We start from the raw sequence: 25510 nt of genomic DNA, 5'->3' as shown, positions 1-25510 counted from the left end.
CTCTATGGATTTCTGGACATTTCATATAAATGGAATCATGCACCATGTGACCTTTTGTGTCTGGTTTCTTTCACTCAGCCTGATGTTTTCAAGGTTCATCCACATTGTATTGTGTGTAGGTACTTCATCCTTTTTTATGGCTGAGTAATATTCCGTTGCATGGTTGGACCACATTTTGTTTATCCGTTCGTTAGCTGATGGACATTTGAGTTGTTTCTACTTTTCGGCTGTTATGGATGATGCTATGAACATTCATGTACAAGTTTTTGTGTGGCCAGATGCTTTCATTTCTCTTGGATTTGGAATCCCTGGGTTGTATGGTGTGCAATGAAATGAAGACCATCCAAACAAGAACAAGCAAAGGCCATTTATTCGAAGCTTGCAGCAAGGGAGTCAGCCACCATCACCTGTGTCTGGCAGAGACTCAAAGGCAGGTGGAGAAGTGGGAAGGCTTTATAGTGAAAGAAAGGGAAGGCTTCCAGTGTGCCATGATGGGAGGCTGTTGGTGTGCAGAAGTCATGGGCGGGTAACTAGAAGCAGGCATCCAAAGTGATTGATGAGGGGTGCATATGTGGCTTTTTCCAATTGGTCTTAAGATGGAAGTGGGAGCCAAAATCAGAAAAAATGTCAGTTATTCATCTGGTCCTGGCCATTTGGGGCTGGTTGTTACGGGGGTTATTGTTTGGTTGCTATTGAGATAGGGGTCTGACTTCTTACAAGTCTGACTTATAGGTACAGTTGGCCCTCCCATGTCTGAGGATTCTGCATCCCAGGATCCCAGATTGAAACTCTTCGAAGTTGGTTGAATCCGCAGATGCGGAACCGCGAATACGGAGAGCCGACTGTAATGGGTTGGCTTCCTTGCTGGTGCCTGCAGAGTGTGGGTCCGAGTTCTCTTTTTTCTGTATTATCTGGTCCTGGTCCATTCGTATATTCAGTCTCTCAGTGGTGTCTCTGTGTTTAGTTGTTTGAAGAACTCCCAGACTGCTTTCCAAAGTGGCTGCATGATTTCACATTCCCGTGCATGTAAAGTTTTATAACCTGGTTTTTGTTTTTCTTTTTCAACTTAACATTAAGTTGTGAGTGTGCTTCTATGTAACATACACACACATCTTGGATATTCTGTGCCCCTGTAGGCATTAAACCCAGTCAGTGCCACCTCCTTCCCATTTCCACCCGAAGCTACTTAATCCCTTTGCCGCCTGGGATGTGTCCCCCCTCTCTGTCCCTGAGGCTTCTCTTCTTTTTTTTTAAATAAATTTATTTATTTATTTATTTATTTTTGGCTGTGTTGGGTCTTCGCTTCTGTACGAGGGCTTTCTCCAGTTGTGGCGAGCGGGGGCCACTCTTTATCGCGGTGCACGGGCCTCTCACTGTCGCGGCCTCTCTTGTTGCGGAGCACAGGCTCCAGACGCGCAGGCTCAGTAGTTGTGGCTCACGGGCCTAGTTGCTCCGTGGCATGTGGGATCTTCCCAGACCAGGGCTCGAACCCGTGTCCCCTGCATCGGCAGACAGACTCTCAACCCCTGCGCCACCAGGGAAGCCCCAGGCTTCTCTTCTGTAGAGTGGACACCCTGGCCCCTCACCTCTTTCGTGCCTGGTGTTGGTGCCCTTGGTATCCTAGCCGTTGTCCCTGGGGGCTGCCCCTGGTGGCCCTTGTCTTAATTTTCTCCTTTACTGAGTAATTCACTCCACAGCTGTTTGTGGATGTGGATTATTTGCCAGCCTCCGCCCCCAGGTCCTGAGATAGGGGTTGATTGAGGGGGTTCTGTACCCCAGGCGTGGGAGGCGAGCCAGTGCTCCAGAGTGTGGCTGACCAGGTTCAAGTCCCTGCCTGCAGTCTGGCCCGAGGGGTTGTCTCACCTTCTGCCCAAGGAGCTGACTCCCTTCCTCCTGGGACATAATGCATGTCCAGCCAGGGAATCAGTCCCCACGCAGTGACTCACGGCATAGGTCGGGTGGGTCACCGAGTGGCCCCCTGGCCCTCCAAGCAGCCAGAGCCACCTACTTTTTTTTTTTTTAATATTTATTTATTTGGCTGCGCCGGGTCTTAGTTGTGGCATGTGAGATCTGGTTCTCTGACCAGGGATCGAACCTGGGCCCCCCAGATTGGGAGCGTGGAGTCTTAACCTTCGGACTGCCAGGGAAGTCCCCAGAGTCACCTACTTGAGCTCTGTGCTTGCGAGTCGTCTCTCAAAACCACTCCAGCTCCCGGCGAGCATGACCTGTGGGTTTCCCGCCTCCAGATCCACGGCTCCCAGGACTTCAACATCTGCGTGAAGGACATGATCCTGGCCGATGTCCCTGAGCATTTCCGGGGCACCGTCAGCATCTGGGCCATGGTGACCAGCACGGACGGGAGCCAACAGGTGGCTTTTGATGACTCCACCCCCGTCCAGAGACAGCTGGTGGATGTCCGGTACTCCAAGGACACCAGGAAGCAGTTTAAGCCGGGTCTGTCCTATGTGGGGAAGGTAAGCCCTGGGCGTGGTGCCCAGCAGGGGCTGTCAAGGTCACAGGCTCTGCGCTGCCTCCCAGCCCAGCTCCTGCCCAAGGACCACTGTGTAACCACTGCAGTGCATGCCGCGGGCCCCAGAGCCGTGACTTGGCTGAAAGCCACGTCGTTTGATTGTGCCAGCAGAACTTTTGCCCTCTTGGGATCAAGGGACTGCTTTGCTGAGTGTGATGAGAGCTGGTACCCAGGGCAGGGGACACTGGACATTCTGCTCCACCTAAAAGCATGGTTTCCTTTAATCCACATAGTTAGACGTTCCCGTACCTAGAGCGTTAAACCAGGATGCTACGTATCCACTTATTATTATTATTATTTTAACATCCTTATTGGAGTATAATTGCTTTACAATTGTGTGTTAGTTTCTGCTTTATAACAAAGTGAGTCAGCTATACATATACATATATCCCCATATCTCCTCCCTCTTGCATCTCCCCCCCCATATACACTACCAAACGTATCCACTTATTAAATCACCTTCCTTAATTGGGTTGACTTTATCTCTGGATGACTTAACAGCTAAGTCCCTAAAAGGCAGATCCCCGTCCCTGAGACAGACTGATTCAGATCCCCTGTGGGGAACAGCATTTTGAACAAGCCCCCATCTCCCTCCCACCCACCACACCATTTTTTCTACACAGTAAAGTTTGAGGTGACTAGAAATTCGAGATCCTTATCCTAATTGCTGAACTGGGGCGTCTGTGTTTCAATTGCAGCTGGGGGAGGCAAGGCCAGTGGAGCCTAGCATCACCTCAGGGGGAAGCTGGCCATAGCCTCTAACCCCTGCCTCTGCCAAGCACCCGCACCCCTGTCCCCTTTTATGTTCCATGGGTCACCCACAGGATCCTAGCGGTCTGTCCTCATGCTGTGTCCTGCTCCTTCTGCTCTGCTCTGGGACCTCTCTTTTCTCCTCCATGATGAGATCTCAGCTCCCACTGTCCCACACACAGAGACATGGCTTGTGTGCCCCTGGCTTTGAGGGTACCAGCTTGAGTAGAAGCTAAGGCACCATGTGCAGGGTCAGATTGTGTATGAAGAAGGGGCTTGGGGCTGTCCATTCAGTGAAAGGGGAGCATTTCACCTACACCCAAGAAATTTTCTACTGTCTGCCTGAAAGAACGGAGCTGAAGCTGGTCACCCCATCATCAGATACCTATACAGTTGAGGGGTGCGCCAGGGTCCTTCAGGAACCACTGACCATATTTCTTCACAATATCTGAACCCCTCATTCTGACTGCCTTTTCTACCTGCCTGAATGAGTGAGGTCTGAGAGTCACGTGGAACTGTCCATGGCATTGCCCGCCCCATTCTTACCTGGCTATGGCACCAGGAGAATGGCTGGCATGTGGTGATTTGTGCCTTGTGACTTCTTTGCCAAGTCTTAGGTCATAAAAGTTTTCCCCTATGTTATCCTTGAAGTGTTTTGTAGTTCTAGCCATTACATTTAGGTCTCTGATCCATTTTGAGTTAATTTTGTTATATGGTGTGAGGTAGAGGTTCAACTGCATCCTTTTGCATGTGGAGATCCAGTTGTCCCAGAACCATTTGTTGAAGGAATTGTTCTTTCCCCATTGAATGGTCTTGGCACCCTTGTCATAAATCAATTGACTATAATCTTTTTCTTTTCTTTTTTTTTGCTGTGCCACTCGGCATGCAGGATCTTAGTTCCCTGAGCAGGAATTGAACCCATGCCCCCTGCAGTGGAAGCGTGGAGTCCTAACCACTGGACTGCCAGAGAATTACCCCTCACCATATTTTAATCTTATTTTTTTGAATCAATTGACTATAGATGGGTGGATTTATTTCTGGACTCTCAGTTCTTCTACTCCACTGGTCTGCATATCTGTCCTTGTACCAGTACCACGTGTCTTAATTATTGTACCTTTGTAGTAAGTTTTGAAATTGGGATGTATGAGTTCTTGGTTCTTTTTCAGGATTGCTTTGGCTGTTTGGGGCCACTTGCAATTCCGTATGAATTTTAGCATTAGATTGTTGATCGCTGCAAGGAACCTGGCTGGGAGTCTGCTGGGGGATTGGGTTGAATCTATAGATCCGTTTGGGAAGTGTTGCCACCCTAACCACATTGAATCATTGGTGACTCCTTCCAGGTGGAGCTTTCCTACCCAGACGGCAGCCCGGCTGAGGGGGTGACGGTCCAGATCAGGGCAGAGCTGACGCCGAAGGACAACATATACACCACCGAGTCTGTGTCCCGGGGTGGGCTGGTAGGGTTTGAAATCCCCTCCATCCCTGTGTCAGCCCAGCACGTGTGGCTGGAGGTGGGTGAGTCACCCAGACCCTTGTCATTCAGCCAGCAGGCATGGATTTGGTCCCTCCTCCAGGCCATGCTCGGGCACTGGGTCAGTGGACCTGGGTCCTGCCCCTGCCCTGAGGGAGTTCAAAGTCTGATGGGGGAGGCTGATAGGGAGTCAGATAACCCAACCACCCCAGAGTGAGGCGGGAGGCTGAGAGGAGATGAGGGTGCCTGGCTCCTGTGAGGGGATCTTCCCAGGTGGACTCCTGACAAGGGGGAGGTTCAGCCAGGCTGCTTCCAGGAAGGTGGAACAGCATATGCAGAGCCCCAGAGGCCCACAGTCCTAGTGTAACTGGATCCTGCAAATGCCCAGCCAGCCAAGCCATTTCAAGAAGATATGGAGGAGGGAGCCAGTGGGGCTTCCCCTCACCTCACGGGGTGCTCAGGGCTTACCCAGAAGGCAGTCTGTCACTCCAGTGCCCATAGTGGGGGATGTCTGGGCGGGGCCACAGGTGGGCAGACGGGAGGTGATGATGGAGAGGACACTGAGCCTGGAGCTATGGAGGTAGAATTGGCAGGACCTGGTGTCCCCTTGTCAGGGGAGGGAGGAGCAGGAGTGGCAAAGAGGATGTCCCAGCCCTCACCTCTATAGCTGGTGGGGGGCGTGGTGGCCCCACGGACACTGGCATGGGGGGGACAGAAGGCAGCTGAGAATAAATGTGTAGGTGGGAGCCAAGGACACTTGTGGTCACTATGTCCCCTGTGGGCGACATGTCCTTAAAGATTTTTAACAGCCGGGGATCCCCAGGCCACCGACACTTTTTACCACCTGGCTACAAATTTGGAGGTTCCTGCTACCCCACTACCTTACAATTACAGCAACTGTGGACATGTAACATTATATTCATTTCAGGTGTTCAACATAATGATTTAATGTATGTATATATTGTGAAATGACACCACAATATGTCCAGTTACCATTCATAGTTACACTTTTTTTTTCTTGTGATGAGAACCTCTAAGATCTATTCTTTTTTTTTTTTTTTTTTGTCTAAGATCTATTCTTTTAGCAACTTTCTCAAATGTACAATACGATATTATTAACTATAGACACCATACTGTACGTTACATCCCCAGGACTGAATTTATAACTGGAAGTTTGTATTTTTTGCAATTACAGTTTTATTATAGCAAAATGATACAAATTAGGACCAACCAAAGAGAGAGACACACATGCATAGGACGAGAGCTGGGAGGGTCCCAAATTTGTAGCTTCGTGTGCTGTCCCCATGGAGTCGGGACACGTCACCCTCCTGGCACTACACACAGAGCACTGCCAACAGGAATGCTCACTCCCACTTCGGTGTCCACAGTTATTATTGGGGTTTCATTACATAGGCTTGATTGATTAATCATTGGCCCCGTGACTGAACTCAGTCTCTAGCCGCCTCTCCTCCCTAGAGGTCAAGTTGATACCACATCACGTGGCTCAAAGCCCCAACCCTCTAATCCCATGATTGGTCTTTCTGGCATGATTGTCCCCATCCTGAATTATCTCATTAGCTCATAATGTCAGGACCCACCATGAATAACAAAGACACCCGCATCACTTGGGAAACTTTAGGGGTTTAGAGGCTATCTGCCAGTAACTGAGATAAAGGTGGGCCAGCTTCTTTTTTTAATTAATTAATTAAGCTGTGTTGGGTCTTCATTGCTGCACGCCGGCTTTTCTCTAGTTGCGGCGAGTGGGGGTTACTCTTCGTTGAGGTGCAGGCTTCTCACTGCGGTGGCTTCTCTTGTTGCAGAGCCTGGGCTCTAGGCATACGGGCTTCAGTAGTTGTGGCTCGTGGGCTCTAGAGTGCAGGCTCAGGAGTTGTGGCTCACAGGCTTAGTTGCTCTGTGGCATGTGGGGTCTTCCCAGACCAGGGAACCCATGTCCCCTGCATTGGCAGGCGGATTCTTAACCACTGCACCACCAGGGAAGTCCCCAGCATCTTTATTCTTTATCACACAGAGGTCTTAGACTACCCCCCTCCTGCCCCCACTTCTGTCATCTCTCTTGTGTTAGCCACACTTTTCCAGCAGCAAGTGAAGGCAACAGGTTCAAACTCCCAAAGGAGCAAAAGTAACATAACTGCCGGTCCCTGGGGCGTGAAGGGGGAGGACGCAGAGCTCCAGGTGAAGCGGCAGCCAGAGCTCTGGGCATGCTGTCCAGCGCGGCTGCTCCCTGTCCTGACCACCATCTCCCCTGTGCTCACTTCCCAAGCAGGTTTTACCCTCCGAGAAGCCACTGAGGCTGCTGGCAAGCCCAGGACATGGGCTTCCCTAATATGCCCGTGATGGAACTGTCTCTCAGTGGCCACGTGGGCCACCTGCCATTGCCTGAGCCAACCCCCAACACCCTGTGGCCAGCCTTGGACACTTACTTCCCGTGGAGCTGGGGAAGAACAAGCTAGCCACACTGGACCCCATACTCTGAGAATTGGGGAGGAGATTCTCTAAAGGGAAATTGGAGCATGAGAGGATCTTGCTGCAGGGCAGGGCGGGGCAGGCAGAAGCATGGAGTTGGGACACATCACCCTCCTGACACTACACACAGCGCACTGCCAATAGGGAAGCTCACTCCCACCTCGGTGTCCACAGTTATTATTGGGGTTTCATTACGTAGGCTTGATTAAGACCCCCTTCCTACACCAAGCATCCAAGCCTTGATCAAATACCCTCTCTTCTTTAGACCAAGGTGACAGCACTCGGCGGAAAGCTCGTGGGGGCCCAGTACCTGCCCAGCTACCTCTCCCTCAGCAGCTGGTACTCCCCCAGCCAGTGCTACCTGCAGCTGCAGCCGCCCTCCCTCCCCCTGCAGGTAAGGCTTTCAGGTGTGCCCTCCTCGAGCAGGACGGGGCCCAAGAAGCAGCGTGCACGTGCCTCCAGGGGACCTGCACGTGCCCCAGCAGGGTTAATGCTGATGCTGACACAGGAGCCCCATCCCTCCAGCAAGGGGAGTATGCCGCGGAATGAATGCCTGTCATTTATTTATGATGGACATATAGGCCAAGGCCAGAGTTTACTGTGATGTCACCTGCCCTCAGGGTCCTGTTGCTCCCACCCATGAGACAATTCCCCTACTGTTGGCCCTGGTTCCCCACTGTCTGGAGTTTCTTGTGCAAAGGCACCGGAAGTCACCCACCAGCCACTTGCAGACACACCGAGTGCAAAGATGAGATGAACTCAGGGCTGGGTCTCACATTAGTTCTTCCCAAGTCTTTCATTCCACGATCCAAATTAAGTAAGATGCGCGAAGATGTGTGTGGAAATAGGGATCTGTAAACACTGAGCAGAAAATACGGAGACTTCCCATATACCCACCTCCCCTGCACGCAGTTTCCCTGATTATTACCATCTGTTAAAATTGATGAGCCACTATTAATATGTGATTATGAACTAAAGTCCCCAATGTATGGCAGGGTTCCCTCTTGGTGGTGCACATTTTATGACAAACGCACAGTGTCACGTATCCACCGTGACAATGTCATACAGAATGGTTTCACTTCCCGAAAAATCCACTGTGCTCTACCTATTCATCCCTCCCTCCCTTCAACCCCTGCAAACGCTGAGCTTTTCACTGTCTTTATACTTTTGCCTTTTCCAGAATGTCATAGAGTCAGAATTATACAGTGTGTGTCCTTTTCAGATTGGCTTCTTTTTTTTTTTTAATATTTATTTATTTATTTGGCTGCAATGGGTCTTTTTTTTTTTTTGGCTGTGTTGGGTCTTCCTTGCTGCGTGAGGGCTTTCTCTAGTTGCAACGAGGGGGTGCTACTCTTCATTGCGGTGCGTGTGCTTCTCATTGCGGTGGCTTCTCTTGTTGCGGAGCACGGGATCTAGGCACGTGGGCTTCAATAGTTGTGGCACGTGGGCTCAGTAGTTGTGACGCATGGGCTCAGTAGTTGTGGCGCATGGGCTTAATTGCTCCACGGCATGTGGGATCTTCCTGGACCAGGGATTGAACCTGTGTCCCCTGCACTGGCAGGCGAATTCTTAACCATTGTGCCACCAGGGAAGTCCTGTGCCGGGTCTTAGTTGCAGCACGTGGGATCTTTGTTGCCACTTGCGGGATCTTTGTTGTGGCATGTGGGATCTTTTTTAGTTGCGACATGTGGGATCTGCTTCCCTGACCAGGGATTGAACCCAGGCCCCCTGCATTGGGAGTGCAGAGTCTTAGCCACTGGACCACCAGGGAAGTCCCCAGATTGGCTTCTTTCACTTAGCAATTTGCATCGAACTACCTCCGAGTCTTTTCCTGACTTGAGAGGGCTTTTCATTTTCGTGGCGAATTATATTGCATCATATGGTTTGGATCAACTGCGGTTTGTTTGTCCCCTCACCTATTAAACGATATATACGTATATGTACGTTTTATAAAGCACTCCGTTAATTCCCCTACTTGATGCCCTGAGGACTGAGCCCAGCTGCCGTGGGTGGTGGCAAGCTTGCCAGCATTGCCTCTAATGGAAACCACTTGCCGATGGGACTCCCAGGCCCTACCAGCCCCGTAAACCTCTGAGACCCCCTCTCTGAGGGTGCTGCCCAGACCCGAGGGGCCCCTGGGATGCAGCTCGGAGGAACTGAGACGGCAGGTCTGCCTATTCCCTGGGCTTAGTGGCGCTCTGTGGGGGTTATGAGAATGAGAAACTCCAGTGAGATCGTGCCCAGCTTGGCTGCACACGCTGTTCTTGTTTTAATACTGTTTAACCATCCGTGCAGCATGGGGATGCTGGTGTTGGCCACCGTCCTGTGGGGGTGGGAAGGAGTCCTGTGTCATGTCTTCTGGGACCACTGTTCCCGTAGGCGAGGACTTGGCTGGGCCGCTCAGAGTTTCTTCTTGGAGGGACACCTCTGTCCTGCCTCAGTCAGGTCAGCAGGCGCCAGCTCTCCCCGTCCCAGACTGTCATCGAGGGGCCCTGAGTGTGACCTCAGGGCATTGAGGCAAGAGTGGCCATGCTTGGTGCAGTCCCAGCTCTGTGTTGGGGCCCTTTCTTCTTCCTCCAGCACCAAGGGATGTGCAGGGAGGAGCTGCTCTGTAAATGGGGCTGTCACCCCAATATTTTAGGGTTGCTCTGATGCTATGGGGTTAGTTCATGAGAAGAAGAAAAAGATTTGCACTCTTTCCTTCTTTTTTTTCCCAACATCTCAAACAGAAAGAGACTTTTGTTTGGGTGTTGTTATAAGGAGGATATTTACAAATTTAGAGAGAAATTTTAAAAAGTATAATAAATAACCATATGCTTTTCACCTAGATTTATGAATTAATATTTTGCCTCCATCCATCTACCCACCCATCTACCCACCCACCCACTCACCCACCTACCCATCCATCTACCCATCCACCCATCCATCCACTCATCTATTTATCTCTCCATCCACCCATCCCCCACCCATCTACCCATCCACCCATCCATCCATCCTCCCATCTACCCACCCATCCATCCACCTACCACCCATCAACCCATCCATCCATCCTCAACCCGTCCATCCACCCACCCACCCATCCATCCATCCACCCATCCATCCATCCATCCACCCATCCATCCATCCATCTATCCTCCATCCACCCTTCCATCCACTCATCCACTCACATATCCACCCATCCATCCATCCTCCCACCTACCCACCCATGCACCCATCATCCACCTACCACCCATTCCCCCACCCATCTACCCATCCATCCATCCATCCACTCACCTATTTATCCATCTATTTCTTTCCACCTTTTTTGACTGCAATATTTGAAAGTAAATTACAGATATGATGCTTCACTCTTAAATACTTGAGCATAATATGTCTTAAAAATAGGGATGTTCTTCAACATGACCGCAAGGTCATTGTTATATCTAAGAAAATTATATTAACTCAATCATATTGTTTAATTCACAGGCAATATCCAGATTCTCAAAGGTGTCCTCGAGATATAGTTTATATATAGTGTGTGTACACGTGTACACACACGTGTGAGTGTGCATGTGTATGCATGTCTTGCAGATGCATGCTTGTGCATGTGCACGTGTGTGTGTGCTCACCTGTGTGTGCGTGCATGCATTTTACTCAGGATCAATTTAAAAGTTGCATTTGGCTCTTCTGTGTCCGTAATCGTTCTTTTTAAAATTTATTTATTTATTTATTTATTTATTTATTTGGCTGTGTTGGGTCTTCGTTTCTGTGCGAGGGCTTTCTCTAATTGTGGCAAGTGGGGGCCACTCTTCATCGAGGTGTGCGGGCCTCTCACCATCGCGGCCTCTCTTGTTGCGGAGCACAGGCTCCAGACACGCAGGCTCAGTAGTTGTGGCTCACGGGCCTAGTTGCTCCGCGGCATGTGGGATCTTCCCAGACCAGGGCTCGAACCCTGGCAGGCAGATTCTCAACCATTGCGCCACCAAGGAAGCTCTCCATAATCGTTCTTGATCTAGAACAGTCTCCTTGCCTTTTCATTGCCATAACTTTTGTAAAGAATTCAAGCCTGTGATCTTGTAGATTATCCCACATTATGAGTGAGATTCAGGTTAAAACATCGTTCTGGCAAAACTACTATGTACGTACTGCTTTTGTTGAGTCCCATCAGGAGGCACAGATTTGGGCAGCCCCACCCTTGCTGAAGCTGATCTTATCCTTGGTTTGGGTCTGGTTCCTACCAGCTCTTTCCCTCTGCAGGTGAGGCTAATAAATAATGTGGGTGACACTCTGAGGTCCCTGCCACAGTGTCCTGAGCCCCAGCAACCTTTCACCCAATGCCTTTGGCATCTTTGATGATTCTTGCTGTAATCGGTTATCACGTTGGCTTTATGATGGATATTCTGATTTCTGCGCTTATTATGATTCTGACATTCCTTCTGAATTTATTAGCTGGTGAAAAAAGAACTTGCCCCACTATTATTTTTGCTGTATTATTGTTGTTTTCAGTGTGCCTATGGACGTGTGAACTTCTAAAAAATTATTCAATGTGTTATAATCTGTTACCACCATGCTTCCTTTTTTCATTTTAGATTTTGGAATAACTTTAGACTTACAGAAGAGTTGTTCGTAGAGTGCAGAGAGTTCCTGCATATCCTTCATCCAGCTTTCTTTCCCTAGTGTTTTAAATTGTTTGTCTTTTTGTTTTTGTGAGAGTACTTTATATATTTTGGACATTAGACCCTTATCAGATATATGACTTGGAAGTATTTTCTCCCATTCTGTGGGTTGTCTTTTTACTTTCCTGAGAGTGTCCTTTGATGCAACAAAGGTTTTTAATTTTGGTGAAATACAATTTATCTATTATTTTTCTTCTGTTGTTTGTGCTTTTGGTGCCATATCTCAAAGAAACCATTGCCAAATCCAAGGTCATGAAGGTTTACCCCTATGTTTTCTGCTAACAGTTTATGGTTTTAGCTCTTACATTTAAGTCTTTGAACCATTTTGAGTTAACTTTTGTATATGGTGTGAGGTAAGGTCCAACTTCATTCTTTTGAATGTGGAGATCCAGTTGTTCCAGAATCATCTGTTGAAAAGACTGTTCTTTCCCCATCAAAAGGTCTTGGCACCCTTGATGAGAATCAGTTTGCCACAGATGTTTATTTCTGGACTCTCAGTTCTATCCTATTGATCTATATGTCTGTCCTTATACCAATACCACACTGTCTTGATACTGTAGCTTTGTAGTAAGTTTTGAAATTGGCAAGTGTGAGTCCTACAACTTTGTTCTTTCTCAAGATTGTTTTGGTTATCCTGGATCCTTTGCATTTCCATGTGAATTTTAGGATCAGCTTTTGCACTTGGACAAGAAAGGCCACTGGCACTTTGTTAGGCTTCCCCCTAATGTTACCATCTTATGAAACCATGACACATTTGTCAAAACTAAGAAATCAGCACTGGACATGACTATTAACTAAACCCCGGACTTTATTTGGATTTCCCTAGTTTTTCCAGGCACCTACTTTTTTTGGTCCAGGATCCCATGCAGGATCTCACACTGCATTTTGTGTCCTCCAGTCTGATGGTTTCTTGGTCTTTCCTTGTCTTTCATGACCTTGACACTCTTGAAGAGTTCATTCTTCTTTCTGCTACTGCAGTTTCCCAGATTTGGCTATGGGAGTGAGTACCTTTGGGTCAGCTCCTTAAACAGGTGGGTTCTTGTCTTCAGTGGGAAGTAGAATGACATTTATTAACCACCCACAGTGAACAGGTGTGGTGTTGAGAATGATACATTCATCATTTCATTGGATCCTCAGGACCTTCTGTCCAGGAGATATAACCTTATTTTACAAATGGGGAAACTGAGGATCAGAGAGGTGGAATGACTTGCCCAAGGACCCACAGTGAGAATGATACTCACCACTCACCACCTCAGGTTACCCTCCTCTGGGCATTCAGAGTGGCCCAGATGTTTGGGGAGAGTCATGGATTGTAAAACATGGGGCAGGGGAGGGAACCTCTGGGGCAAAAGTCCAGAGGATGACTTCTCATGCAGCCTGTAACCTCAGTGTTGGATATGGTCACACTCCAAGCTCTTGAGGAGGTCACAGGACCTGGGAGACCTCAGCTGTAACACAGGGAATGAGGGCAGCTTGGAGGTTAAGCATGGGGCTCTGGCTTCAGCCCTTTGGGGTTTGAATCCTGTCCCCACCACTCACTGATGTTGGGAAGGGACCAAACCCCCTCTGGAAACTTGGGGATTGTGATAGAACCCAACTCATCAAGTGTATATCCAATGAGAAGTTCCAGCCCATTGCCAGCACTGGTGCCTGTGAAGTTAGGGAATAGTCCCCAAGACCATCCCCCCCACCAATTGCAGAATTTGGGGGGGTCACCAAACCACTTTCAGTTTCTTTAATCTCTAGAGGGAGTCACAGAATCACTGAAAGCTCTTAGAATCACAGTTACAGTTTAATACAGTGAAAGATACAGATTAAAATCAGGCAAGGCAAGAGGATCATAAGGCAGGGGCCAGGTGAGTTCTGAATGTGAACTTCCAGTTGTCCTCCCGCCACAGAGTCAAGGACAGTGTTGCTTTGCCGCCAACAATGTGTGACTACATGCATGGTGTACTGCCAACCAGGGATGTTCACCTGAGCCTCAGTGTCCAGGGTTTTTATTGGAGGTTAGTCACATAGACATGGCTGACCACCTGCCTGGCCGACCCTAGTCTCAGCCCCTCCAGAGGTCAAACTGATGTAGTGTGGCCCAATGTCCCTACCATAAATTATATTGTTAGTATCTGGTGTGGCCCCAGACCCCAGGTAAACAAAGACTCATCAGGCAGGACATTTCAGGGCCTTAGAGATCACCTCCCAGGAGCAGGGGACAAAGGCCAGACCTCTCTTAGGCTAGGTTCAGATCCTTACTACACTGCACTCACTGAGAGTTTCCATACCCTTATCACATTTCATCCACAGCACAGCCCCATTTACAGAGCATCAGCTGAGGTTGCCATGGGGATGTGGCCACAGCCAGGACCAGATGCTGAGCACTCAGCTCTGAAGCCAGTGCTCCTCCCTCAGCTTTCTTGGCCTCCCTGTGGCCCCACAGTGGCCGTCTCCCTAGGGTAGGCTGTGGCATTGGTGCTGGGCTGTGGGTGCCAGGCATGGCTCCCCATGCTACATGTCTCCCACAGGTCGGGGAGGATGCCCATTTCCCAGTGAAGTCCACGTGTCCCTGCAATTTCACTCTGTACTATGAGGTAGCTGCAAGGGGCAACATTGTGCTCTCGGGCCAGCAGCCTGCCCACATCACCCAGCAGAGAAGCAAGCGGGCAACCCCGGAGAAACCCATCCGCTTAATGCACCTTTCCGAGACAGGTGAGCTAGGCCACAGGCTGGAGGTTCCTGTATTCCTTCTGAACCGTTGAGACTGGGGTGGGCGCCCCAGCAAGGAGGAGTAGGCAGGATGCAGCCAGGAGGGGGACCTGCCTCAGGGTGGAGGGCACATGTCCCAGGCAAGACCGGGTTGGGGCCAGGAGGGTGGGCAGTGACCAGCTGTTGGAGGCAGCTCCTCTTGAGGCTGCCATGGGCTGGGCCCCTGCTGTGCCAGGTTGCCATCTGCCAGGCCCCCTCTGCCTTTGCCCAGACGGATTCCCCATTTAGGGGTCCTTCTTTTCCCTCTCCTTGACTCCACGTGTTCCTCACAAGACCCACCTCCTCCCCTGGATCTTCCCAGCCCCCTCCTCTTCACAGCCCTTCTGCCTAAAGCAGGATCCCCTAACTAAGGACTATGGACACTTGCAGGATATTATTTGTGGTGGAGCCTGTGCTGTGCACTGTAGGGTGCTGAGCAACATACCTGATCTCCCCCCACTAGATGCCAGTGGCAACCCCCCTACACACAGTATGACGACCTAAAATGTCTCCAGATATCACCAATGTCTCTAGGGGGCAAAGTGACTCCTGGGTGTGAATCAACTGAGATAGATAGATAGATAGGGAGACAGATTCATAGATAGAATTATCAATAGATAAATTGATGGATGGATAGAGTCATGGATAGATGGGTGGATAAATAGATAGCTTTATAGATAGAATCATCAATAGATAAATTGATGGATGGTTAGATAGAGTCATGGATGGATGGATGGATGGATAGTTAGATGGATGATGGGTAGGAAGGCAGGCAGACAGGCAGACAGGACGTCAGACAGGGTCTCTCTCATCCAAGTCACTTTCTCATCCTCCACACTACTGATGTTTGGGGCCGGATTATTCTCTGTGGGGCTGTCCTGTGCATTGTAGGGTGTTGGATGGCATCCCTGGCCTCCACTCACTAGATGCCAGTAACACCCCCAAGTTGTGACAACCAAAATTACCAAAAGTCCCCTGGGGAGTAGCATTGCCATGGTTGAGAACCACTGGCCTGAATGGTGCTTTGGACATTGTGCACCCACATCCTCTTGGGTTTATCTTCCCTTCTGGGTGAAATAACAGGGGATGTGAGTATCCATGGAGTAGTTGCCCTGGGCCAGCCCTGGGCTGGCATCTCTTCGTGCTACACCCTATGTAACCCCCAGGACAACTGGGGCATCAGTGGTTCTACTGTGGGATGCTGAGTTTTCATGTCTCTCCCCACCTTTAACTTGTCTAAGAGCCCTCTCCAGCCCCAGCAACAGAGGTCAATGTGTGCGTGACCTCTCTCCGGCTGACCGTGACCCCCAGCATGGTCCCCCTCGGCCGCCTGCTGGCCTTCTACGTCAGGGAGAATGGAGAAGGAGTGGCTGACAGCCTCCAGTTTGCTGTTGAGACCTTCTTTGAAAACCAGGTAGAGCATCGGGAACCAAACTGGGGGAGGGAGAGGAGATGGGCAAGAGTCATCAGGGCTGAGGGCTCCAGGGTGTCGAGGCTGGGGTGGACTTCTCAAAGCTGCCCGTTAGACCCCACATAGTATGACAGGCAGGACTTTTAAGGGTTGCCCTACCTTCAGGATCCTAAGTTGCGTCTTTACTGGAGATCCTCCAAAAGTCACCCAAGTGGGGATTGCCTTCATTACACACAGGAAAAGTGGACAGCAGTTCTCTCTCCCTGCTGGGCTCCAGACCTAAGGGACACCACTCATGTCCCCCCAGACGGGCTCAGCCCCCCACGTCCTCTCCCTGCACCCTCCAAAACTGGCTGCAACATGTCCTCTATCACCGCCCATCTCCCCACCTCTCTTCTCCCCTCCCATCTTCTGCACAGAATGTACCAGTTGCACCAGCCTAGTTCCCGTCATTCAGCCTCCCATCCTTGTCCTCATCTGGGCAGCAAAGCCAGGGTCCCAGCTGAGCTGGCGAGGACCGACTCTTCTCGGAGGGCAGAGAGGGTGCATGGGTGGGTCTGGAGAGTTTGGCCAAGCTCCCGATTTTTCTGCTGTGTTTGGGTCCAGGTTTCACTGACATATTCAGCAAATGAGACCCAACCCGGGGAAGTCATCGATCTGCGGGTCAGGGCTGCAAGGGGCAGCTGCGTGTGTGTTGCTGCGGTTGACAAGAGCATCTACTTGCTCAGGTCTGGGTTTCGGCTGACTCCCACCCAGGTGAGCGGGGGCCCTTGGGCGCTGGGCTCCAGCATCTTCACGGACATTTCTTCCTTTCCAATAACTGAAAAGCCCCGTATAAATCCAGATTGTCTCTCTTCACTGGGTTCATTCTCAGCAAACCCCATCCTTTTCACTGTTTGGGTGCAGTTAAAAGATCTTGGAGTCAAATCCAATGTGACACTGTTCGGGTCCCACCTTTTCAGCCCCATGCTGCCCATCTTAAAAATGGGTTAATGCCACCAACTCCTGTCTCCTAAGATTGGTTCCAAGTGATACATGTGAGAGGAGGTTGAGATGGGAGCATGCCAGGCCAGTTTGGGTTGAAAAGAAACCCTCAGTTGACCAGTTCCTGCTCCCCTTTGTTTGTAGGTTTTCCGGGAATTGGAAGATTACGATGTTTCCGATGCTTTTGGGGTGTCCAGGGAGGATGGACCCTTCTGGTGGGCTGGGCTGATGGCCCGACGACGCCGGCGCTCCTCCATCTTCTTGTGGCCCTGGGGCGTCACCAAGGACTCCGGGTTTGCCTTTGCCGTAAGGAGAGGTGGTCTTGGACCCCACCGCCCCCTTCTGAGCTCCTCTTCCTTTGAAACAAAGGGTCTCGGGGTACAGAGATGGGTTGGGGTGGAAGTTTCCAAACTTTTAGCATTGCAGAATCTTTTTTGATTCTCCCCAGTGAAAGCTCATATGTGGACCCTCCCAATTTGCAAAACGGACGAGAACAGAATGAGTATCCATTGATAACTTGAACTTGTTCTGGAGCAATGACGATGAAAGTGCTTTGGTGGAAGGAAAACCTACACTGTGGGTGCAGGTGCCGTGTTCTCAGGTGGTGATCTCACCCTTGCTGACATTTATAGCTCAAATCTGTCCCCTTCCTTCCTGGCTCCGGGGACTAGGGCGCTGCTGGAGACGCAATACACACAAATGTCATTCTAGCCCACTTTAGCATGCTGGCGGTCTCCACTCAAATGCATGAGGGCACTTTTCATCCCAGGTTTTAAATCATTTAAAAGGCATCCTTGGAAATCTTCTGGTGATCCAGTGGTTAGGACTCTGTGCTTTCAGTGCTGGGGCCTGGGTTCAATCCCTGGTCAGGGAACTAAGATCCTGCAAGCCATGCAGCATGGCCAAAAAAAAATAAAATAAATAAAAGGCATCCTTTTCCTCCCATTTTTATTATGGAAAATTTTCAAACATACAGAAAAGTTGAACGAATTAGCGAACACCTGTAGATCCACCACTTGGATCCCACAGTTAACATTTTGCTGTATCAAATATATATACCAATATATATACATATATATTATTTTTTTATTAAAGAATATTTTTGATGTGGACCATTTTTTAAAAGTTTTTATTGAATTTGTTACAATTGCTTCTGTTTTATGTGTTTTGGTCATGAGGCACGTGGGATCTTACCTCCCCGACCAGGGATCAAACCCTCACCCCCTACACTGGAAGGTGAAGTCTTAACCACTGGACCACCAGGGAAGTCCCTATATTATAACAGTAAGAACTGCAGCCCACAGTCATTGGCTCTTGGTCCGGATTAGGCACTGCACCAATTGATTTGTTTTAAATAGAGGTGAAATTCACATAGCAGAAAATTAACCCATTTTAAAGTGAACAATTCAGTGGCATTTAGTACATTCACAGTGCTGTGCAAACCAGCACCTCTGTCTATTTCCAGAACATTTCCATCACCCCAAAAGGAGACCTGTCCCCATTAGCAGTCACTCCACACCCACCCTCCCCCAGCACCTGGCAACCACTGATCTGCCTGTGGTTTTGGACATCTCATATAAATGGAATCATACAAGATGTGGCCTTTTGTGCCTAGACCACAAACACGCTGGCCTCCCCTCTGCTCTGCCCTGGATGGTTACTGGGTCCCATGACCCCCTTAGTCCGTGTCACCAAGCCTGGAGAGAGGACTGACTCCCTCAGGGCTACGCAGCAGTGATGTTGGGGCAGTGACCTCTGGGACTACAATGTCCACTTCCCCACTGTGGGTCTGGGCGTTGTCTGTTGCCTAGGAAACAGGACTGGTGGTGATGACAGACCTGGTGAGCCTGAACCACCGGCAAGACGGCGGCCTGTACACTGATGAGGCTATCCCTGCCTTCCAGCCCCACACAGGGAGCCTGATGGCAGCAGTGTCCTCCAGACAACCCCCCAGGTAATTGCCACTGCCTCGAGCAGTGTTGTCTAAACTCATACTGTTGACATTTGGGGCTGGATCATTTTCTGCAATGGGGCTGTCCCACGCATTGTAGGGTGTTGAGTGGCATCCCTGGTCTCCACCAACCAGATGCCAGTAACCGCCCGCCCCTACCCCCAGTTGTGACAACCAAAAATGTCTTCAGACATTGCCCAATGTCTCCTTGGGGCCAGACTCACCAATGGCCTAGTGGGCTGGGGCACTGAGCACTTTGGCCCTGCTCCCCCTGGTCCTTGGACCCATCCAAGTGCACGGAATTGGGGGTTGGGGGTGCAGAAGAGAGAGGAAGGTGTAACGGGAGCAGATCTGCCTAGGGACAGACAAATTGGGGCAGGGTGGGAAACTGTGGCTTTATCCTCCCACTCCCAGACACTCTTAGAAAATTCTTTCTATTACCCTTTCTCCTTCCTCCCACCATTTCCTCCTTCCTTCTCTTCCTCTCTCTTCCCCCTTCCCCTCCAACTCTTTACCTTTTGGAGTTAGACACCAAGTAATTACTTTTCAGTCCTTCTTATTTTAAATCAAATGTTTAAGCCTCAGAGTGTTGCTTTGGCTGCACCCAAGTTGTGCTATGAAGTGTTTCCATTATTGCTGGCTTCCAAATAGATTCTTACTAGCGGAAAAATTGATTTGCCCAGATGTGGCAAGTGACTTACCCAGATGTGTTTTCAATTTTCAAGTGATTTTTAAAATTATTATTATTTTATGTGTTTTATAAATTTGTGTCAGATGTGCATCATGGCCAGGGAACATGGTCTGTATGATATCCACTATGGTCAACAAACATAGTCTGTATGATACCCATCATCTGGTTTTTATTTTGGAGACTGGCTATATGGTATATGATCTGTTTTTGTAAATGCTCATATCTACTTGAAAAGAATGTCCAAGCTCCTGTCATTGGGTATAGGATTCTCTATGAGTCCTTTTGGTCAAGTCTATGGTAGATGGTGCCCAAACCCTCCATATCCTTGCTCATTTTGTTTCTTTGTTTATTTGCTAACTTACCAATTACTGAGAGAGAGGAGTTCACATCTCCCCCTTAGATTTGTGGCTTTGTCCCTGGTCTCACGGAAACCTTTGTTTCACAGGAGGTAGTGTTTCCTGTTCTCTCCTGTCTCCCCCTTTGTCCCCTCCCTTCTGCTCCCCCATCACCCACCTGTCTTCTTTCCCACCTTCTTCATTCTCTGCCTCTCCCACTAGCTCCTCAACTTGCCTTTTCACTCTCTCTGAATTTAGGGGTGTGTAGGCTGGGAAAGGGGAGGCAGGCCTTGGATGTACCCTTTCCTGCCAACTCATTCAGTGAGAGGCACAGAACCAAGTGGACCAGGGATGGGGTCAGTGTGGTCAGCAGTGCCCCAGCATCTGGGTCTCTTTGGAGACCTTGAGGGTGGCACCCAGACTCCTTAGCCCTTGTTCTGAGCCAGAAGTGGCCCAGAGGATCTCCCACCCTGGCAGGCCTGTCCATGAAAGCCCTCTTCTTCTTTCAAGCCCTCTCTTCCCAGATTGGGAACCTTCCCAGTCCCCCCAGTCTCCTCTGCAGTGATTTCTGGATACCTGGATCCCCTAGGTTCTTCCTGCCCAAGTCACACATTTAACAGGTCCACAGGGGTCCTCGTTTCCAAACTCCACATCAGGGCATAGGCAGACCAGGCTCCCCCTATGGTACTTTAGACACACGCGAAGGCATTTCTGAGATGTGGTTGAGTGAGGAGGTGGAGTGTTGGCCCCTGAGCATCCTTCAGCCAGACACTACTCTGGAAGCCTGGAGCCTCCCATGTGCGTGCCTCCTGAGAGCTTGGCCTGAAGTGGATATGCAAGCAGCCTCGAAACCCAAAACCTCAAAGGGAATTGTAAATCCCAGTGCAGAAAGGCATAAGAAATGCCTTAAAAAGCAAGTGGTTTTGCCTTTTTGTAATTGGATAATGCATCCTTATTCTGAAGGATATTTTTCTTAACCATATGCATGTGGTTAAATCTTTTTTCAAAGAGTATGAAAGGGTATATAATGAAATGGAAGTCTCCCTCCCACCTCCAGATCCTCCGTTCCCTTCTAAGAGGCAATAATGGTCAATAATTCCTTAGATGTCCTTCTAGAAATTTTCTGTGTATACGCAAGGATTTTTTTAAAAAGCGCAATGGGAGAATACTATAATACTGTTCTGTGCCTTCCTTTTAAAAGTCAGCGATAAACCTTAGAGACCATTCCATACCAGTACATATATACTTACCTCACCCTTTTTCACTGACGTAATATTCCACTGTGTGAATGTACTATCATTTGATTAACCAAACGCCCTACTGATGGAGATTTTGGCTGTTTGTTATTTCTCACAGTGCTGCAGTGAACCACACCATAGTCTGTCTTTGCACATGTGTCTGTGGTTAATTTCAGGGTCCATCCCTGGGAGAGGTAACCTCAGGTTGAAAGAGATGTGAGCATTTTTAATCTTGAGAAGTTTTGCCAGATGTCAAGTAGGGCTTATTAATATTATTTTTTTTAAGAATAGGACAGTCCCAGGACTTCCTTGGCAGTCCAGTGGTTAAGACTTTGCCTTCCAATGCAGGGGGTGCAGGTTCGATCTCTGGTTGGGGAGCTAAGATCCTACCTGCCTCGGGGCCCAAAAACCAAAACATAAAACAGAAGCAATATTGTAACAAATACAATAAAGACTGTAAAAAAAAAAAAGAAAAGAATAGGACAACCCCTGAGGAAGGTGGGCTGTGAGGCTTCTGAGGATAAACCAAGAATGAAAGCACATGAAAGAATGTATGTATGTATAACTGAATCACTTTGCTGTACTTCAGAAACTAACACAATGTCGTAAGTCAACTATACTTCAATTAAAAAAAACTTAAAAAAAAAATGAAAGCACAGAGGAAGGGGGAGAGGGGATAGGAGAGCTCTATGTAATGATGCAGAAAAACATGGCAAACCTAGGGAGGGAAATTAACAAAGGAGAGGACATGGGGTCCCTGTGGCCCTTCTTACCTTCTAAATTCAGGATGCGAGGCACCACTATCATTTTAAGAAGCCTCTGTCAAGCCTTTGATGCCTCGCTTTTACTAGTCCTAATCAAGTAGAATGTTAACCCTGCCAGGTGAAAGAATTAACACATTATGTCCTATTAGAGTAGAATACTGACCTTTCCAGGTCAGAGAATTAAAACGTGTAGAATATTAAGCTGCTGGGTAAGAGAATTAACATGTTATAGGCTAATCAAGTAGAATGTTAACCTGCCAGGTAACAGAATTAAGTTATGTCCGTGAAACTTTAATCATTTCTCTCTCTTTTTTTTTTTTTTTTTAATTTTCATAGAGCAGAGAAGAGGAAAAGGACCTACTTCCCTGAAACATGGATTTGGCACTGTCTCAACATCAGGTACAGTATGATTTCTTTCCTTTGCTGCCTTTGTGGGCTGACTCAGAGGCACTCATTAAAGATGGTTCCCAGTCGGTTTGCCTGGAGATCTGACACCAACATCTGAGTAAGACATTGGGCATCCTTTTCTAACACATAAAACTCAAAGCTATGAAGTCAGCCCCAAATCCCTCTGCAGCCTCAGACATCTGCCCATGAAATATGAAATTTGAGGGCTTCATGCCTCTTAACAACTCCCTCTTGGGGTAACTCTATCCGCTCTGTTTATATAACGAGCTCATTAAAATGATTACAGTTCCCTGGAACATGAACTCAATTCCACCCACCCACCCCCTCCTCACTCCTCCGGGGACTCAGGCTCCTGCCCGCAAAACAGGCTGCTTCTCTCAGCACATTTCCTTTCTACATTGTTTTCTCTTTTAGTTCGCCTTGAAGCAGCAGTGCTGTGCTAAATTCTTGCCAGATGCAGTTGGCTTTTTTCTTTCAATGCCTAGTGTCAGAAGGTAGTGGTGACTTGCCCTGGGAAACCAGTTAGGCATGAAAGTTCAGACCCTGGGGCCAGTGGGTTGGCCAGCGGGTGGACCTACTGCTGAGCTGGGGTCTCCTTCTTGGCATGAGATGCCATGGCACGTGCTCAGCACAGAGCCAAGCACTCAGCTGGGGATTCCTCAGGCTGCTTTCACGGATATGCGTGTCCCCATTATGGGAGGTCTTCCCCGCTGGTCAGAACAGAAGCTGATTACTGCATTTTGTTCTGGGAGTCCAGATTTAAGATGGGCTGTCGGTCCATCATCAGAGATGTACGGAAAGTAAAAATGTATCTATTTTCTGTGTGCTGGGTGATGTTTTGGGTGCTGGGTAGTGTTTTTGGTGCCAGGGATGGCACCTTGAACAAGGCAGATAGGGTCCCCTCACGTGTAGAATTTATGTTTTATGCCCCCAAAGGCTTCATGGCAGTGTTCTCATGGAGGGCTTGGCCCGGGGCTTGGGAGGAAGTAGAGGGACCCTTTGGGGAAGCCAGAGAGACTCCCAGGGCAGGTGGAGCCCAAGCTGGGTCCCACAGGATAGATAAACAAGAAGGGGGGGAGGGTATCCAGGAGGCGGGACCAGCATGGGCAAGAGTTGGGGCATGGGAGAGGCTGGTGATTTCCACATGGTTGGGATGAGGCAGGTGGGGCTAAGAGGACGAGGCAGAGAGTGTGAAGGCCGTGTGGTCTGTGGTGGGGGTGTGGAGAGCCACAGAGGGTTGCTGGGAGGCATTTGGGATTTGAGACGTTCTCTCTCCCTCTGTCGGCTGGAGCAAGGATGAGTCAGAGAGTACAGATCTGAGACCAAGGAGCAGGTTCCTGCTGGGCCCAGGCAAGGACTCGTCAGCTCTTTTTTTTTTTTTTCTTTTCTAATTTTTAAAATTGGTAAAATACACGTAACATAAAATTTACCACCTTAACCATTTTTGGGTGTACGGTTCAGTGGTAATAAGTGCATTCGTATTGTTGTGCTGCCATCACCACCCTCCGTCTCCAAAACTCTTTTCATCTTGCAAAACTGAAACTATGTCCCCATTAAATACTAACTCCCCAATCCTCCCTCCCCTCAGCCCCCTAGCGTCCGCTCTTCTACTTTTTGCCTCTATGAATCTGACTGCTCTAAGGACCTCATATACGTGGAATCATATAGTATTTGTCCTTTTGTGACTGGCTCATTTCACTTAGCATGGTGTCCTCATGGTTCACCCTTGTTGTGGCATGTGTCAAAATTTGCTTTCTTTTTAAGCCTGAATAGCATTCCGTTGTATGGGTGGACCCCATTTCGTGTATGCATTCATCCTTTGGTGGACACTTAGGTTGCTTCCACCTTTTGGTTATTAGGAATAATCCTTCTATGAATATGGGTGTGCAAATATCACTTCGAGATCCTGCTTTCAGTTCCTTTGGGTATATACCCAGAAGTGGAGTTGCTGGATCATACGGTAATTCTGTGTTTAATTTTTTGAGAATTCACCATATTGTTTTCCACAGTGGTTGCACCATTTTGCATTCCCACCAACAGTGCACAAGGGTTCTTCTTTAAATGTTGGCTAGAATTTACCAGCGAAGCCATCACATCCAGAGCTTCCCTTTTTGGGAAGATTTTGATTGCTGATTCAATCTCCTTACTTGTTTGAGATCTATTCAGATTTGTTATTTCCTTGTGATTCAGTCTTGGCAGGTTTTGTGTTTCTAAGAATTTGTCCATTCATCTAGATTATCCAAGTTGTTGGTGTACAGTGGTTCATTGTAGTCTCTTAAAATCTTTTTTTATTTCTGTGGAATCGGTAATAATGTCCCCACTTTCGTTTTGGATTTTAGTAATTGAAGTCTTTTCTCTTTTTTCTTAGATCATCTAGCTAAAGGTTTGTCAATTTTATTAATCTTTTCAGAGAACCAACTTTTGGTTTCATTGATTTTCTCTATGATTTTTCTTTTTTAAAAAAAATTTATTTATTTATTTATTTGGCTGTGCCGTGTCTTAGTTGCGGTATGTGAGATCTTCATTGCACTATATGGGATCCTTTTAGTTGCAGCATGCGGGATCTATTTCCCTGACAAGGAATCGAACCTGGGCCCCCTGCATTGGGAGCGCAGAGTCCTAACCACTGGACCACGAGGGAAGTCCCTCTCTATTATTTTTGTATTCTTTATTTCATTTATTTCTGCTATGATCTTTATTATTTCTGCTTCTTTATTATTTGATCTCTTTAGTTTTTCTTTTTCAAGCTCTTTAAGTTGCAAAGTTAGGCTGTTTATTTGAGATCTTATTTTTTAATGTAAGCATTTACAGCTATGAATTTCCCCCTTAACACTGCTTTTGATGCATCCTGTGAGTTTTGGTGTGTTGTGCTTTTGTTTTCATTCATCTCTAAGTACTTTTTTTTTTTTTTTGCAGAGATTTAAAAAAATTTCTTTCAAATCCAGAGATAATTTGAGTAGCAAAGTATAACAGTTAATTTTTGAAATATCATTTATCTTTGCAAAAACATTTCTTTTTCTTTTTGAATTTTATTTTACTTATTTATTTTATACAGCAGGTTCTTACTAGCTATCTATTTTATATATATTAGTGTATATA

General features: G+C 48.2%; 1 protein-coding gene across 2 annotated transcripts in view; it reads left to right on the top strand.

The window, feature by feature from the left end:
* The window catches only part of CPAMD8 (C3 and PZP like alpha-2-macroglobulin domain containing 8), a 98465-nt gene that overhangs the window by 19718 nt on the left and 53237 nt on the right, over positions 1–25510 (top strand). For both annotated transcript variants that reach the window (XM_082453351.1, XM_082453350.1), the window contains exons 11-19: positions 2247–2474; positions 4621–4791; positions 7501–7629; positions 14410–14593; positions 15871–16043; positions 16647–16796; positions 17169–17330; positions 18836–18978; positions 22340–22402. In XM_082453351.1, coding sequence (XP_082309477.1) covers positions 2247–2474; positions 4621–4791; positions 7501–7629; positions 14410–14593; positions 15871–16043; positions 16647–16796; positions 17169–17330; positions 18836–18978; positions 22340–22402 — 1403 coding nt within the window. The remainder of the gene's footprint in view (positions 1–2246; positions 2475–4620; positions 4792–7500; positions 7630–14409; positions 14594–15870; positions 16044–16646; positions 16797–17168; positions 17331–18835; positions 18979–22339; positions 22403–25510) is intronic.

Source organism: Balaenoptera physalus, assembly GCF_965194825.1.
Source record: "Balaenoptera physalus genome assembly, chromosome: 3".
Lineage (NCBI taxonomy): Eukaryota > Metazoa > Chordata > Mammalia > Artiodactyla > Balaenopteridae > Balaenoptera > Balaenoptera physalus.
Note: the sequence above shows the minus strand (reverse complement) of the source record. Positions and strands in the feature narration are given on the sequence as shown.